The sequence below is a fragment of the Malaya genurostris genome, chromosome 2 (genome assembly GCF_030247185.1).
Source record: "Malaya genurostris strain Urasoe2022 chromosome 2, Malgen_1.1, whole genome shotgun sequence".
Lineage (NCBI taxonomy): Eukaryota > Metazoa > Arthropoda > Insecta > Diptera > Culicidae > Malaya > Malaya genurostris.
Genome location: NC_080571.1, coordinates 104012805 through 104029559, shown reverse-complemented (window position 1 = coordinate 104029559; position 16755 = coordinate 104012805). Strand labels below are relative to the sequence as shown.

The following is a 16755-nucleotide window of genomic DNA, read 5'->3' as shown; positions in this document are numbered from 1 at the left end:
TGAAATTTTCAGTTCACATACATATTTGATTTAGATGATACAACATGAATAAATAGACTAGTCATAAAACTTTTGATCATAATTTATCAATTAATCTCAAAATCCAACCCAAAAAACAAAGAATATCCCCGATATGAAAACAGTACCCAACCTCACTTCTTCGAATTTGGTATTTCATGTTACGATTTCTCCATAAATATCAATCAAACATACCACGGAAAGTTACTGAATCATTAATGATCAATTTTTTTACCAAATTTTCACACGTTTTTGTATGTTTGTATTCGATTTATAAGAAAAAATAATAAAAACCCTGCATTTTGTTCGAATCTTCAAGCAAAATCTGAAAATTGTCACCATCGCTTAGTTCAAAGCTCGCCACTCGGGCAGCGCAGCGATCGCAAAAGAGTTGGTTAGATTCTTCAATAGACAAGAGCATTTTTCCCGTGAAAATATTCCAGGGCATTTTTTATCTCCCGCGGATAAAGTTTTTTACAAGTTTTATAAAAAAACGTTTATCTGCTTCTTTAATTAACTAAGGGATTTTCAATAATTCAAGCGTATGTATCGATAATTGGAAAGATTTTGAAAATTGCATAGCATTACATAACACATTTTCTTTGCAAAAAATATTTCATGCAGGATCTCTATTTTGACTGATGAATCGTTGGATGCTATAAATATTGAAAAATCAGGGCTTGATAGTGGGGTATGTAAATAATTCGATAGTCTAGCGACAAAACGGCTCACAGTCTTGAAAAAATGCTAAATTTAAAAAAATTGTATATTAGGAAATTGAAAACAAATAAAGGTAGTATCAAAAATTACTTCGTTAAATTAGTATGAAAGAAATTATTTTATTCCTGAAATCAAACAAAAATGTATGGTTTCAACAATCAAAAGCGTTAGTTGAAATAACTAAATTCAAGGAAAATTATTTCAACTAAAAGGTTTTGTGAATTTAAAGCGTTACAATTATTGACTTTAACTAGAGTTCGTTTCATTTAAAACTATATTTTAAGTTGAATTTACTGTGAAATTGTTTGTCAAAAGGTTGACAGGAACGCGCAAGTAAAATATTTGTTTTTTTTTTATCAAACTGTTTATTGAAACAAACTAATCCACCGAGAAATATAAACGATCATGTTTTGTAGTTTCAATTAGCAATATTTACAATATCAAACCAGATTTTCTTTTATCACTATTTCAATAAAAATATTCGTTGGGGGGAACCCAAATTTGGTTATTTTTACAATTTTTTTCTCTGCGTGTATATATTGAGATTTCATGGCACACTTTGGTCGAAATGATAACAATGCAATTAATCTCGCGCTCCATCAAGCGGTGAGTGCGGTCATTAAAGAAGGTACCGGGAACGGACCAGATTTTTTTTAAATATTTGTAAGCACATACATGTCTTTATTATTTATCTTTGGTTTGTCCGCGCTACGAGTAATAGTAGTAGATGCCTTCCTTTATGCGTTTTTAGGACCGATGAACATAAAGTACATATATGTTGACCTTCTATATTAGCTTTCGCTCAATCCGAGGGGATTCTGTAGATATCACTAGCTCTTAATGATTCTAAGATGATGGCATTGTTTCATAAGATGATGGCATTGTTCAAAACTAAACTAAAAAATGTAGTTCATACCAGCTGAAGAGGTGCTGTAGAATGACACTTAATACTTAAATGTTCATTTTTTTAGATTATACGGAAAGCAGAATCGGCCTCACGTTCACAGTACAGTAAGAAAAACAAACAAACTAATCTTGTTTCGTAGCAACTTCGATGGTGCGTTGCCAGATAATTCCGTTTTGAACATTTTCAAACTATAGTGTCAAAACAGAAGAATGCACACTTAAAACCATTTCTTGAGCTCGGCATAATAAAATGCCGAAACTGATCAGCAACACCTAAATTTGCTGATTGCTCAGTAATCAATACGCATGTTTCTGAACTTCGTTAAATGCATTCACTGATATTTCGGTAAAATGCTTCACTTTGCCGAAATTTGGCATAGTTGCTTGCTGAATTTATCAGTAAACAACAGATATATCGACATCCGCAGAGACGTTTGCCGAGATTTCGGAATATGCGCTAGCTGTTGCCGAGATTCAGCACGACAGCTGTCATTTATTGGCGTGTTACATTTTCGCTTCGCATTGCGCGATTATTTCCTGATGAAATTCTCGAGTGAAAAAATGGATAATCTTCGAAGAAACGTGGAACCACTTGCAAGTAAAAATATTGAATAAGTTTATTTTTTTAACAATACCGTATATGCATCATTAAATATTAAAATTTTTTGTATATTTATTTTTATTTTCATATTTCCAGCTCGACTCAAGGTGGCCGCATCCGGAAACGCCGCTTTTTATTATACTACATGTTTTAAGGTAGAGGCTTTAAGCACTACTGGCAACAAATTTGTAAGCCTCTTTTAAGTGTTAATAAAATGAATATTTGATCCTGAATGGTGTGTTTATAATGTTTAGAAATTACAAACAAAATTAATTGACTAGATTTTTAATTACTGATGATTCGGTAATTTTTGTCGTGAATACGACTTACTTTACTATGGGGTGCCTTTTCAAAATTTACCCTCTGAGAGAGTGATAAGTTTTTGATCGTGAATATCTATTGTTGTATCTAATGAATCAACATAATTCTTGCGACATGCCATCGGAAATATGATCACAATTTTATGATAAAATTTTCAGTTTTGTGACATAGTCTCAAATAATTCAAAATTAAACTTTTCTGAAATGTTTGGTATAAACGAGTATCAAAGAGGATAATTCATAAGGCGCGTTTGCCTTTCTCGTATTTTTAAAGCTCATAGCTCAGTGATCTGTGAAAGGATTTATATAATCTAACTACCAATAGAATCGAAATTTTTCAATTTAAACGTGTATAGCAAAAGCATTGAAGTATTTCAATAGTACAATATTGAAAAACCTGTCTCATTTGATCCATGTCAACACCAGCCAATCAGAACGCGTTCTAAGGAAGAGAACAAAATATCTGCTGCTGTACAACAAATCGTCCGGGAAAAATGTTCCGAAAAGTGGTGAATATCGCAGTGAGTTCCTCAATTTGGTCCTTGTGAATGCTAGAAACGAATCCCTACAACATATTGATAGTTTCTTTCAATGAATTATGCAAATCCGAAATGAAATAATCGACATTAAAGTTCTGTATGCGGCTATTTTTATAGCCGTTAGGACCGCCCATTAGTGAAAAAGCTACAAACGAAATCACATAAAAGGAAATCTCTTAACAAAAATTCAATCAGTTTGGATTCTATCGCCACTGCGAGCAGATGTGTTTTATGTCGTCTGCACAGCTAGTTTCGCTTTCGACAAGAGCGATTACGTCACAGCTGCCAGTCATTAGCATTGGGAAAAAAACAACGGTGGAGAGCATTGCACAAAATCAGCCGTTCTAATGGCTCTAAAAGTTTTCTAAAGAACTATTAGGATTTGTTGTTCGCAAATCGTAGGGAAATATCCTCAGTTTACTGCAAATCAAGAACAGTTTGCTTAGATTTGTGCACTTTTCGCTGTGTGAAATTCACAGTAATCGAGATCAAGTGTAGCCTTTTTTCGCGAAAAATGTTCTAGAGTTTAATGTCGTAGAGAATTACGCAATTTGACTCTTCTGAATGCTGGAAACGAATCCCTACAGCATATTGATAGTTTCTTTCAATAAATTGTGTAAATCCGAAATGATATAATCGACATTAAAATTCTGTATGCGGCTATTTTTATAGCCGTTAGGACCGCCCATTAGTGAAAAGCAGCGATGCCAGCCCTACGGATTTATCCGTAGATCTACGGATTTTTGTCTTTTCTACGGATCTACGGATGGACCTTCAAAAATCTACGGATTTTTAATTATATTAAAAAAATGCATTTTTTTCCAAGATATGTACGGAAAATGCTTGAATATTGTCGCATCATTTATCCAGATTTTTTTTTGTATGTCCAATTATAAAAACTATCAAACATCTACCGGCACTGAGTACTCATTTTAAGGAAGCCTGTCTTTATCGCTTGGCATTCCAAGCTGATGATTTTATGTAGTTTTTTTTATTTGTTGATTTACTTGTGTTTGATACCTACTAATTTTCATTCTAAACATTTTTTTAGAAACATTAAGTGAGGTTTCCCCATATAAGTTCACGGCAAGCTCGTCTCAAAGGAGCATGTAAGAGTATAATTAGACTTGGAGTCAAATCTACGGATTTGACCTCAGGAAAAAGTGGCATCACTGGTGAAAAGGCTGCAAACGAATACTGGTAGAAACAAGCCTCTCAACAAAACTTGAATTAGTTTGGATTGTATCGCCACTGCGAGCAGATGTGTTTTGTGTCGTCTGCACAATTAGTTTCGCTTTCGACAAGAGCGATTACGTCACAGCTGCCAGTCATTAGCATTGGTGAAAAAACAACGGTGGAGAGCATTGCACAAAATCAGCCGTTCTAATGGCTCTGAAAGTTTTCTAAAGAACTATTAGGTTTTGTTGTTCGCAAATCGTAGGGAAATATCCTCAGTTTACTGCAAATCTAGAACAGTTTGGTTAGATTTGTGCACATTTCGCTGTGTGAAACTTACAGTAAACGAGATCAAGTGAAGCCTTCTTTGTTTTTGCGAAAAATGTTCCAGAGTTTAATGTCGTAGAGAATTACGCAATTTGACCTTTCTGAATGCTAGAAACGAGTCCCTTCAGCATATTGATAGTTTGTTTCAATAAATTATGCAAATCTGAAATGAAATAATCAACATTAAAATTCTGAATGCGGCTATTTTTATAGCCGTTAGGACCGCCCATTAGTGCAAAAGCTACAAACGAAATCAGGTAGAAACAAGCCTCTCATCAAAAAGTGAAGCCTTCTTTGTTTTTGCGAAAAATATGCAAAGGGGAATGCTTGCATAATTCATACAATTGATCAACTAATTGATATTCGGAAGTGTTAAGGAACATGTCAGTTGTTTTCGTATTCACGACATCCAGTTATGTCTCTGACATTACCCACCCGCCTTTTTTTTCATTTTTTCGTTTTATTGGATTGCCGAATATTCAGCGAACGTTTCACTGAGCAAACAGTAAATCTTATGCTGGCGATTTCGGCAATATTTGACGTTTGTCAAATTTGAGGGTGCCGAGACGCTCAGTTGTTTTATTTTTGCCGAGATGATTGCTGATTACTCGGCTGTGCGAATCTCGGCATTTTTTTGCCGAGACTCAGCTAAAAAATTTAAGTGTGTGGACTAGGCCAACTAGTTTATTTGGTGAACCAAGAAAAAGTGATCCTTTTATATGCGACATAGGGGTATTATTATTTGTATTTGATTTATATTATTCATTTCTTAGTAAACAAAGCCGTCACACTTGTATAAACAAATTAGAACCATTCTAAACCGAACAGAAGCAATACGCACGCAAGTCGATCGAGTAATATTCGAAAATTGAACATCTCGAACGAATGATATTCAGTGACGGTTGTCAAATCCAATTTGACAAAACAAAGTCGCCTGTATCTAAGTTAGCCGAGCGTTTTCTTCTTCTCACCTTCGCTGAAAATGTTAAAGATTTCAATGTGGAAAAATCCTGGTGGATACGGTTGTATCGACGACACGACCAGGCACTCCGAAGAAAAATCAGCATTAAAACTGTTCGCTAACGATTTACCGCCAGTTACCACAAATCTAGCGACCCCTTGTAAATGATACAAATAATCTTCCCGAGCAACACTGTTTAAGTTGCTATGGACTAGTTACCAAGGAACCCCAAAACAAATAAACATGTTTTGAAAGCGGTGGAATAGTTTTATTAGTGTTAAACTTTTTCCAAATTAAGCAAAAAAGCATTTAAATTAACTCGATTTTCGGAATTTAATCGAAACTATGGATGAAACATCATAAATATGTATTTATTGGTTAAACTATATGTATAAATACTCAGAATCCGAAGTCATCGGATAGGGAGATACAGAATTGTTGTCGTGATGTTAGGATTCATAACAAATGGTCACTAAATTGCCTGCACCCAATATCATCTGTAGATCTTCCGTAGTTTTATCATACTGTCATTTTCGAGAGCCGCGAAAGAAAGAGCCGAAAAAAATCACTATTTGATCTTACCTTTCCTCCAGTAACGGAAAACTTGCTAAGATGCAGTTTTTCTCACTCTTGTGGCCGGTATATGTATGTTTTTAAACAATTATCATTACAGTAGTATCGGTGTAATATGCCTTTATCAAAATTGTTTTGTGTCGGTTGATTGCGCAGCAGTGGAAACAGTATTTCACCTTGTTGGCCACTATTCAAGGATTACTAGTGGAACTCCACAAAGAAATCATTCTACCGTACGTTATGTAGGTACCGCAGAGCACTAGCCTCGCTCGGCTCGTTGTCGGTCATTTCCATGTCTTCTTCGTTGGTTTGCGCTGAGCTGTTATCACAGACTAACAGACAGGACACTCAAATTAGATTCTTCAATCATTTTAACTGTCATTTCGAATATTCCTTTATTTGGGACAGTACTCACATGTGTCATGATGGCGCCACGTTACCCTATCAAAAATATCCTGTCTGTCATCTAGACTGTGTTTATTTTTTTCATTTACCAACAGAGTTGCCATTTATACAGAATTACCTGTAATGTATTGATATGTATTTGCATTTGTATGCGAATTTCATGCAGGATACAGATTTAATACATATTGCCAAAACTATATACAAAATTGTGCCTACCTCTCATCCTTCAACGCAATACAAAATCGAACCCGTTTAGTGGCAATATTTACTTGCTTCTGATCTGCCGCCACTTAATTTCGGGTGAAAATTACCAACACAATAAAAAATAGATGAACAATGTTGAGAAAAATAAATGGTTACCTTCCAACATCGCTAAAAAGTTTAATATATTATTAACGTAATATAATAATTTACTGTGACGATTCATTTCCAAATATTATGATGAAATCAGGCATCCCTGCAAGCAGCTGATCGGTGTTGACAAACGAGGGGGAACCAACTAGTAAATTAACTTTTACATAACACAAGGGGTGTACCGATAGTAAATAGTTCGCGCAGTACAATATAGGTGGAACTAGTGCATCACGAAAAATTATTTTTATAAGAATTTACTCATACTGTCATGTCTGTTAGTCTGTGCTGTTATCACACAACGGTTTCAAGTCAGCAGTGAGTTATTCATCCCAATGTCCCTAAGACTGAATTTTGAACTTGGCATTATAAAAGACATAACTCATACTCCTCAATTTTTACATTCCGCTCGAGGTAGGTAAATCCATTAAAATGTTCCGTAATATAATAACCGATCTGAAACTTATTTTGTTTACATTCATCTTGCCTTCGATATGCAGTAACCAAGGTTATGGTGACTGTTATTCAAAATCAATAAATATATAAACTTGTGCTGCCAGTTTAAAAAAATTCACTAGCGTTTTCGATTTGACATTTCCAGTTACTGAGGGGTAGTTAAATTTACGATACAGTTTTGATAGACGAGTGGCAGGTCGTGTCGTCGGTTGTATCGTTTGAGTTGTATATCTGGCAGCGCACAGTGGTTTGAATCGACAAAAACGTGAACTTAATTCTCTAGCTGCTAAACCGTTGAACCGATATACATAGTTTCTTTGGAGAACTTATTCACAAAAATATACCTCGTGATTTGATCACAATAAAATATGTGCAAAGCCTACTAAGATAAAAGTTCATTTCAACAACTTTATTCCCCTAAGAGATAGAAAAATGATGTCTTCTACAAAGTTTTAGAATTTCTAACGAGAAAAAACTTTGCCGAAGAAGCTAAAGGTCTAACGCATATAGTTTCGGATATATGAAGCATTTTCTTTCGAAACCACTTAAAATCAATTTTTTGTACATAACTTTTTTCGCAATAACTTTCAGTGTCTACTATATTCTGGACAATTGCTAAAAACGTAAAATTACACATTTTTGTTGAAGACTGTGTACGGTTTGGCTTTTTCCTTAAAAAGTTATTTAACATTTAAACTTTTATATACACTAACTTCAACTACTAATAGGAAGCAGGGTCGCAGACCAAATGGCACATACATATACTTTTTGGAAAGTTTAAATCAAGTACTATAAAGTTACGAAGTGTGTAGCGTGGCCTTTTCAAAATGAGTGAATGAGAGAACAAAATATAGAGTGCTTTTTTGACCATTTTTCTTAGGAAAAACGTACATTAATAAAATTGTTTATCTTCATATAACGCGTTTTTTGTGATATCGACCGAGTTACCTTTAGGCAAAAACTTTTGCAAGAAATTGTAGTCCAGGTATAAAAAACAGAGCATTCGTTTTAATACTTTTTCTTACTAAAACGACTCTTTTTGGTTCATTAAAAAGAGCTTTGCAGGAAATGTTAAAACATTGGAATCGGTCGTTAGTGTAGCTTTGGTGCAATGGTGTAATGATTGAATATAATTTCATGATGCATTCTTGTATGCAATTGATCAAACTAAAGAAGCCTGTTAACGTGCTCATTAAATTTCGACAAGTTTCACTTAAGTTATTTTAATAGAATATTCCTTATCCGTTCATTTAATTCCAATCCAATTCATTTAAAGCATGATATCTTACACCACTACCAGTACGCCAAAAAACATCGTTTAAATTCAAGTTTTCTGAGATTAATTTTTATGTGTGTAAGTGTAGCTTGAAAGGCTGAATCCTTTTTGTAAAATCATGTAGTTCTACGAAATACGTTCTAATGAATTAAGCCATACACTGAAAAAAATAATGAAATTCACACGATTTCTAAATAAATAGTACTATGAAATGGACATCAGTTGAATAAAAATGTCGATTCAAAACCATCCTCGATGTAAAACTAAATTGGAATACTTTAATTTCAATGAATATGACCGTTTATTTATATTGACGCTTAGTTTTACTTTTAATGTATATTGAAAAATGAAGCACAGTGAAGTAGCTTTATATTAAATTTCTGCTCCAAATATGCGCTGTTGGTGTTGGTGGTGAGAGTAGCGCTGCATATTATTTTTAAGAACACAAAAGAGTTGGTTGATAATAAAAATGCTGGAGCATTTGGTCGATGATAATATTACAATAAAATGCGTGAGTGGTTCAACGTTACATACGTTACATTCCAATGTTTTAACATTTCCGGCAAAGCTCTTTTTAATGAACCAAAAAGAGTCGTTTTAGTAAGAAAAAGTATTAAAACGAATGCTCTACTTTTTATACCTGGACTACAATTTCTTGCAAAAGTTTTTGCCTGAAGGTAACTCGGTCGATATCCCAAAAAACGCGTTATATGAAGATAAACAATTTTAATAATGTACGTTTTTCCTAAGAAAAATGGTCAAAAAAGCACTCTATATTTTGTTCTCTCATTCACTCATTTTGAAAAGGCCACGCTACACACTTCGTAACTTTATAGTACTTGATTTAAACTTTCCAAAAAGTATATGTATGTGCTATTTGGTCTGCGACCCTGCTTCCTATTAGTAGTTAAAGTTAGTGTATATAAAAGTTTAAATGTTAAATAACTTTTTAAGGAAAAAGCCAAACCGTACACAGTCTTCAACAAAAATGTGTAATTTTACGTTTTTAGCAATTGTCTAGAATATAGTAGACACTGAAAGTTATTGCGAAAAAAGTTATGTACAAAAAATTGATTTTATGTGGTTTCGAAAGAAAATGCTTCATATATCCGAAACTATATGCGTTAGACCTTTAGCTTCTTCGGCAAAGTTTTTTCTCGTTAGAAATTCTAAAACTTTGTAGAAGACATCATTTTTCTATCTCTTAGGGGAATAAAGTTGTTGAAATGAACTTTTATCTTAGTAGGCTTTGCACATATTTTATTGTGATCAAATCACGAGGTATATTTTTGTGAATAAGTTCTCCAAAGAAACTATGTATATCGGTTCAACGGTTTAGCAGCTAGAGAATTATACCATGTTCACATTAGCGCTTATATCACTTGATATACCGAGATGATACGCATATCACGTGGAAGTGTTCACATATGATCGAAATGATATCGTTTGACAATCAAGTTGTCATATTGAATGTTCCCATTAGGAGTAAGATCAATAATATTGCTTTTCTCTCCTACAATTCAATCAATAATTGGAGTCTTGCATTTAATGGTCTCCGAACGCCAGTATTCGTTGATAAAATCAAAATTATAATGACGCCATCTTGATGAGATCGAAATCGGAACTTCAAAATCAGCTGATGGCAACATAAACAAACAAACAGTAATACATTTGTTTTACGCGTTTACCTTGTTTAGTGCACGAAAATTAGTGAATTTTGGGTCGACTCTCTCACAATAACTTGTCGGTTTACCTAAAATACAGCAGACAGTGTTTTGGGACATCAAGTGGAGATAATTTTCACAATTTGAGAGTCGCGATGAGTATCAAAACATCGCAATGTTTGGGGCTCGAAACGCGAGGGGTTCAACGTAATCGGTATACTTTCAAATGGCTGGTGCTCACATACCGGTGTCAGATGGGTGGTGTTGCTAGTTGCGATTTTTGACAACTCGACATGATATCGTACATGATATCCCGGATATCATGCCAAAATGATGATACGCGTTGACATCAAATTGTATGGTATATCAAGTGATATCGCACATGATATCATCGGATATCAAGTATATCCGTATATCACTTGATATCAGCGCTAATGTGAACATACTATTAAGTTCACGTTTTTGTCGATTCAAACCACTGTGCAGCGGTGAGGCAGTCACTCGTCACTCTTCCTACATCTACTCTGCTTATAGCTAATGACGCTGGCTACACTGGCGTAATGTCAAAATCATCCCAGCTGCTCACTGTTTTCATTTTAATCGGCTCCTTCATTCGTCATTACTATCCTTACTATCAGTGACCTGCGTTTTAGAACAGTTATTTATACGCGAGAATCAGATTGCAATTGTCGCGTTTATTTATTACTTGCTTCGTATCCGCCTCCGAACTATCCTATCGTTTCGATAGCTGTCTTATCAGTATACGTAATTATTTCTGGTAAAGCATCAGAGCAGTATCCGCAATGACCTCTGTTTCGTTACGTTTCTGCAAAACGCTACAGCAGCCAGTTAGGTAATATTTTTTTACTTTATAGATGAAATGCGTAGTTGAAAAATAATAATAAAAAAAACCTTAAATGTTTCATTGCCTATGTGTTAAAATTTCTATATCAATTTTTAATTATTCCTCGATTCCTTAGAACACTTGCGACGAGTTCTGTGTTGGCACGGGATGGTTCTTCGGAATCTTGGCTTAGTAAGCTACTGGTGCGAAAGATCGAGCCGACTAAGGAGAGTCACAGCAGGATGCTGAGTGATAAGGAGATAATTTATGAATTGCACACGCACAACATTCGGCCAGATTCGGTTAAACAATATTTGGATAACTAGTGAGTGCTAACACCCTTTATTTTTTATATATTTACTGCCAACGTCCTTATAAAGGAAATAATTTTGATTGTGTACTTGGGCTCACTAAAAAATCCCTATCTTATCAGTTTTGTTGCTTATATTGGCAGTTGGTATCAGTTTGAATAAATAGCTTCGATGATTGATTTTCCATGATGTACGATTAAATACGTAATAATCCAAATCTTACTATACGCATCTTCACAACATCAAAACTATGTGAATCGTAAAAGAGAATTATCGTTCCATTTTAACAATAATTCATAGCAGAGCGCCGAATGGTGTGTACTAGTAATAATGGGCATTCAATTTTCTTGTTCGTATCTTAGCAAGAAATCATTGGAAATTGTGTCGTCCAAAAAGCATCTAACCATTGAACTGATTGGCTCGTGGAATGTTGATGTTGGTGATTTGGATCAATGCTTGCATTTGTGGCGCTATACGGGTGGCTTCGAAATGGTTGATCAAGGCAAAAAAACGCTTTACAACGATCCGGTAAGTTCGGATCAATATCACTGCCAGTACCTATAACCATTGTCTGTTTCATTTTAGGACTATGTTAAGTTAACTCAGGAAAGAGGCACATTTTTACGATCACGCCATCTTCAGTATCTTCTAGCATTCAGCTACTGGCCACAACTAGCACTGCGAAAGGATAAGAATATTTATGAAATTCGTTCGTACCGTTTGAAGCCAGGCACTATGATCGAGTGGGGAAACAATTGGGCTCGGGCCATCAATTACCGTCAGAACAACGATGAAGCGTTTGCAGGTTTCTTTTCACAGATTGGACGCTTGTATAACGTACATCATATCTGGTGTAAGTACTTCCCACTCACCTACTTAATTAGTCGGATTTTTAAAGATTAATTACATCTTGTTATTTCCTATTACATTGCAGGTTACAAGGATCTCTTGTCACGAAAAGAGACGCGAGAATCTGCTTGGAGATCCCCCGGATGGGATGAGTGTGTTGCCTACACTGTGCCACTGATTCGTGAAATGCACTGCCGCATATTGACTCCAACGGAGTTCTCTCCTACACAATAAGTGAAACTGAGTGTGTGAAATCATGTTCATCGGGTACAGATTAATGTTACACTAGAGATAGGAGAAAGTTAACTTTTCTTTACTTGGAATAGGATTGTTGGCAGTTGCATTTGTAACAATTATTTTTTTAAGCATTTATGTTTTATGTCCACCGCGCAAGGGGACTAGAAATTGCATTTGGAAGATAGTGAAAATGTAAGAACCATATATCTGAAACATTAGTTGTTATGCAGGGAAAGCTATCGTTTATTCGCTTTTTGTTTCAATACTAATAAAAATATAAACATGTGTAAACAAAAATAATTTTATCCTTGTTTTTTCCCGAAAATCACAAAAATTTGCTCCGATACTTTCATTTTTTCATCAGACGTTTACGAGCTGATGTTTTTTCTGGCAAAATAAGTTCAGTGTACAGTTTAAGACAAAATGGAAATTTCTTTGTTAAAGAAAAGCGTTACAAAAAAAACTTTTCAGCGTTGTTTTTCTAGAACAATTGGTACTAAGAAACACCCAGAGCGCGTTTTAACCGCCTCCGGATAATACCCTTCACGTTTGCATCCACATTCGACAGTGGACTGTCGGTTCTTGCTGCATGCTCTATCCGCTGTACTGCACCTATTTCTGCTTGACTGGAGACCAAATTCGTTACTAAACAATCGCCCCGGCTTCCAATGCGTCCGATTCTACCGACGCGGTGTATGTAGTCGGCGGCATACAGAGGAAAATCAAAGTTAATTACGTGAGCTGCCCGGGTCGTATCCAAACCGCGACTTGCCACGTCCGTCGTGGAGATTACGTTAACTTCTCCTTGTTGAAACTTTTCAAACTGTCCTAATCGGAGTTTGAGTAGCATATCACCGTTGAGATTGACGCAGGGCATTTTTGCTTCGTTAAGGAATATGGAAATGAAATCACTAGTAGGTGTTTTATTGCTGAATATGATAACGGGTCGCCGTTGCTTCATATCTTTTTCAACTAGATTTAGCAGTATGTTCGGTCGATTGGATTTTTTTACGCGAAGAAAACGTTGGGCAACGTGAGACATAATTCGGTGCAAGTTAGGACTGACAACTTCTTCCACTGTTTCCATACTAACTAGTTGACCAATTTGTTCCGCCATATTAGAAGGCATTGTAGCTGCAGTTAGAATCAATTGTGTCCCTCGAATATTATCACCAAGATCTTGTAAATGGTTTTTATGGAACGGAAATCGTTTCATAAAATGAAGCAATTTACTATTGAAACTATCATCCAACAGTGTATCTGCTTCATCTAACACTACCCAACGGGTGTCATTGGTCTTGTAAATGCCGCTGGAAACAAGTTTACTAATTGCCCCAAAACTTGATACAAGAATATCGATGTCTTCGAAATGCGGATTCAACATGTGTTGTTTGGTTCGTCCGCCCAGTAAAACTCTCGAAATAATTCCCGTTCCTTCTGTTAAGCTCTCAAGCACCCGACCAATTTGTTGAGCCAATTCTCTTCCAGGAGTTAAAATAAATACCAACGGAGAATTCATATGTTCTTGTCTTCCGTGCAGGTTTCTTTGAAGAATCTGCTCGAGTATTGGAATCAAATAAGTGTAAGTTTTGCCGCATCCTGTTTCTGCAGCTAAGAGAACATGTTCCCCATTGAGAACAGTGGGGATGCCTTCTGCTTGATATATTGTAGGATATAAAGCATGTTTCTTTTTCAAATTTTCCGCTAATTCTGTTCGAATTCCTAATTGTTGAAAGTGCACGTCGCTCAAGGCATGAGCCTCAAATGAACGCTGAATTGGATGTACAATGAAGGAATCGCCTGTTGATTTATGATGACGCCATCCACTTGAGGCCAACTCCAACTTTCCGAATTTATTATTTCCATCTTTGCCAGCAGGATAGTCCTTTGCAAATAAGTTATATTCCGTTCGCTTACAGGTGATTACCGGAATTTGTTTACTAGCTTCTGTTTTCAATGCTGTGGAAAAGTATACACGTTGTTTGAGTACGTTTCTCGCGACGCTTAACATTTTAACCTTATCGTGACAAACTGACAACTTTGTGTATAAATAGCAAACTAACAGCTGTATGCAGATATTAAACGGATATTATGTACCGATACTACCGATAGCTACTTGGTATCAAAGTCGCAGCTGTTTTGTCGATTTTGAATATACTGCTCTTCGTCTAACACCACGATGTAAAATACCCTGGTGATCATGTGTTAGTGCGGTTGTCATTTTATTTTGGAATAACAGAGACGTGAAGAAGAAAAAACCGGCTCCCTGTCACGACGCCATCTTGATGAGATCAAAATCGGAACTTCAAAATCAGCTGATTGCAACGTAAACAAACAAACAGTAATACATTTGTTTTACGCGTTTACCTTGTTTAGTGCACGAAAATTAGTGAATTTTGGGTCGACTCTCTCACAATAACTTGACTTGTACCAAAGACATCATATTAACAAGATATCCAGCTCTCACATTTCCCGAACAAATCATTGGCAACATCCTTTTTTGCTAGCATGTCGCCCTCAGGTGAGTCCGCATCGAATCTCATACATAGAAGTAGGGGAGAGAAATGTTAAATTCATGCGCGCCCAAATAGCAGGGCTGCGCACCCATACAATTGACATGATATGTTGAATATGATGCCGTGCGATGGCGTTGTTGAACTGAAGATTGATTTCGCTCCAAGCTGACAGGGTCTGCTTGTACCTAAAATACAGCAGACAGTGTTTTGGGACATCAAGTGCAGATAATTTTCACAATTTTAGAGTCGCGATGAGTATCAAAACATCGCAGTGTTTGGGGCTCGAAACGCGAGGGGCTCAACGTAATCGGTATACTTTCAAATGGCTGGTGCTCACATACCGGTGTCAGATGGGTGGAAAAAACATAAACAAATGACGTTCCGGGAGTTGCTTTTATGAAAATATTTAGAGTTAGTTCTGTTTGCGAAAATATTGACAGTGAAATGCGGTGTTTTGTTCCGGGATGTTTCAATCGTTTTCATCACCTGCATTTTAAATGCCACCCACAGCACAATCACTCCATTATCCATAATAACTGTAATAGATACCACAGTACGATCCGCCAAATCCTTCCTCCAACGAAATGAACAGAATAGGATGTGTGTAAAATTTTCTATATTTCGACATTACCTTACAAGCCCTTGAAGAAAAAATGTCCAGATTTTCTATTAGTGCCAAAGATTCGCCAGGCTGCGCGACAACTGGAGTAACTTAGAAGTGAAATCCCGATCTGAAATGGTCGTTTGTTTATGTTTACATGCTTGAATCCCGGCGCGCCATACTTAATTTCGTGAGAAAATTACCAACACAACCAAAACTGTCTTATCACGCCACCAGTGTATTTTACGTCGTGGTCTAACACAATGTATTCGTTCTATTTGTTTTGCTCATATTTTCGTCTTTCGGTAACGCTTGAGTGACATTCACTTTACATTCTAAAACTAAACTGATCTTACAAAGAAAAAACTATACACATTACCTGAAAATAAAATCGCATGGCATCTCATTCAACCATATCGACCGACCCACGACAAAAGGGCCTAACTGCAAATGACAGTTTCTCTTTGTTTACTTTTTCTTTCACGATTTACCGAACTGATTTTATATTTGACGCTTTACTCTTCGCAAATCTTTCAAGTTAAAACTAAAACTAAAACTAAAACTAAAAACTAAAACTACAATCTTTCGATTTATAATGAAAACTTTAGAGAATTTGCAATAATGGCTCCGTAATAATCAAAAGAGAAAGTAAACAAAGAGAGCCTCTCATTTTCGGTTAGGCCCTTTTGTCGTGGGACTATCGAAATCAGTGTTCAGGTTTGAGTGTTCAATACATGTCATTTATGTTTCTATTTATAAACGAAATCACTGGTATATTTTTTGTTGCAGAGTAAATTCGATGCCCTTTTTCTTGGGGAAAAAGTCGTGTCATTTGGTTCGCCGTCATTCGCAACATCGACCACCGTCTCCGTTGCTTCATTGACACAGTAGTTGTTGTCGTTTGCAGCAATGTTATAAGGATCCCCTGTCTCCTTTTCATTTTGTTGTATATTGGTAGCGGTTGATAGTTCAGTTGATGAGAAGTTTGATTTTCTTTGTTCGAAGTATTGGGGTTACTTGTAATTTGAGTGAAAGAAGACTCATTAGATATAGATGTATTTCTCAAAGATAAACTCAAGATTACAATGTCCCATACAGCCCATC

At 35.8% G+C, this 16755-nt stretch overlaps 2 protein-coding genes across 2 annotated transcripts; one reads left to right on the top strand and one right to left on the bottom strand.

The window, feature by feature from the left end:
- Positions 1 to 10875: 10875 nt before the first annotated feature.
- On the top strand, positions 10876 to 12834 carry LOC131433115 (protein NipSnap). The gene is made up of 5 exons (XM_058599934.1): positions 10876 to 11146; positions 11274 to 11462; positions 11811 to 11976; positions 12034 to 12301; positions 12383 to 12834. Exons 1-5 carry the CDS (start codon positions 11097 to 11099, stop codon positions 12529 to 12531), a joined length of 822 nt encoding a protein of 273 aa, XP_058455917.1. The 5' UTR covers positions 10876 to 11096; the 3' UTR covers positions 12532 to 12834.
- A 161-nt stretch (positions 12835 to 12995) lies between these two features.
- LOC131433113 (probable ATP-dependent RNA helicase DDX28) lies at positions 12996 to 15223 on the bottom strand. The gene has a single exon (XM_058599932.1). The coding sequence runs from the start codon at positions 14543 to 14545 to the stop codon at positions 13031 to 13033; it is 1515 nt and encodes a 504-aa protein (XP_058455915.1). The 5' UTR covers positions 14546 to 15223; the 3' UTR covers positions 12996 to 13030.
- Positions 15224 to 16755: the final 1532 nt, after the last annotated feature.

Excerpts from the sequence above, each read along its gene's own strand:
- LOC131433115 (XM_058599934.1), top strand. The coding sequence starts at position 11,097 with ATGACCTCTGTTTCGTTACGTTTCTGCAAAACGCTACAGCAGCCAGTT. Across the intron at positions 11,147-11,273 it reads ACGCTACAGCAGCCAGTTAG|AACACTTGCGACGAGTTCTG; the intron begins GTAATATTTTTT and ends TCGATTCCTTAG. Across the intron at positions 11,463-11,810 it reads AAACAATATTTGGATAACTA|CAAGAAATCATTGGAAATTG; the intron begins GTGAGTGCTAAC and ends TTCGTATCTTAG.
- LOC131433113 (XM_058599932.1), bottom strand. The coding sequence starts at position 14,545 with ATGTTAAGCGTCGCGAGAAACGTACTCAAACAACGTGTATACTTTTCC.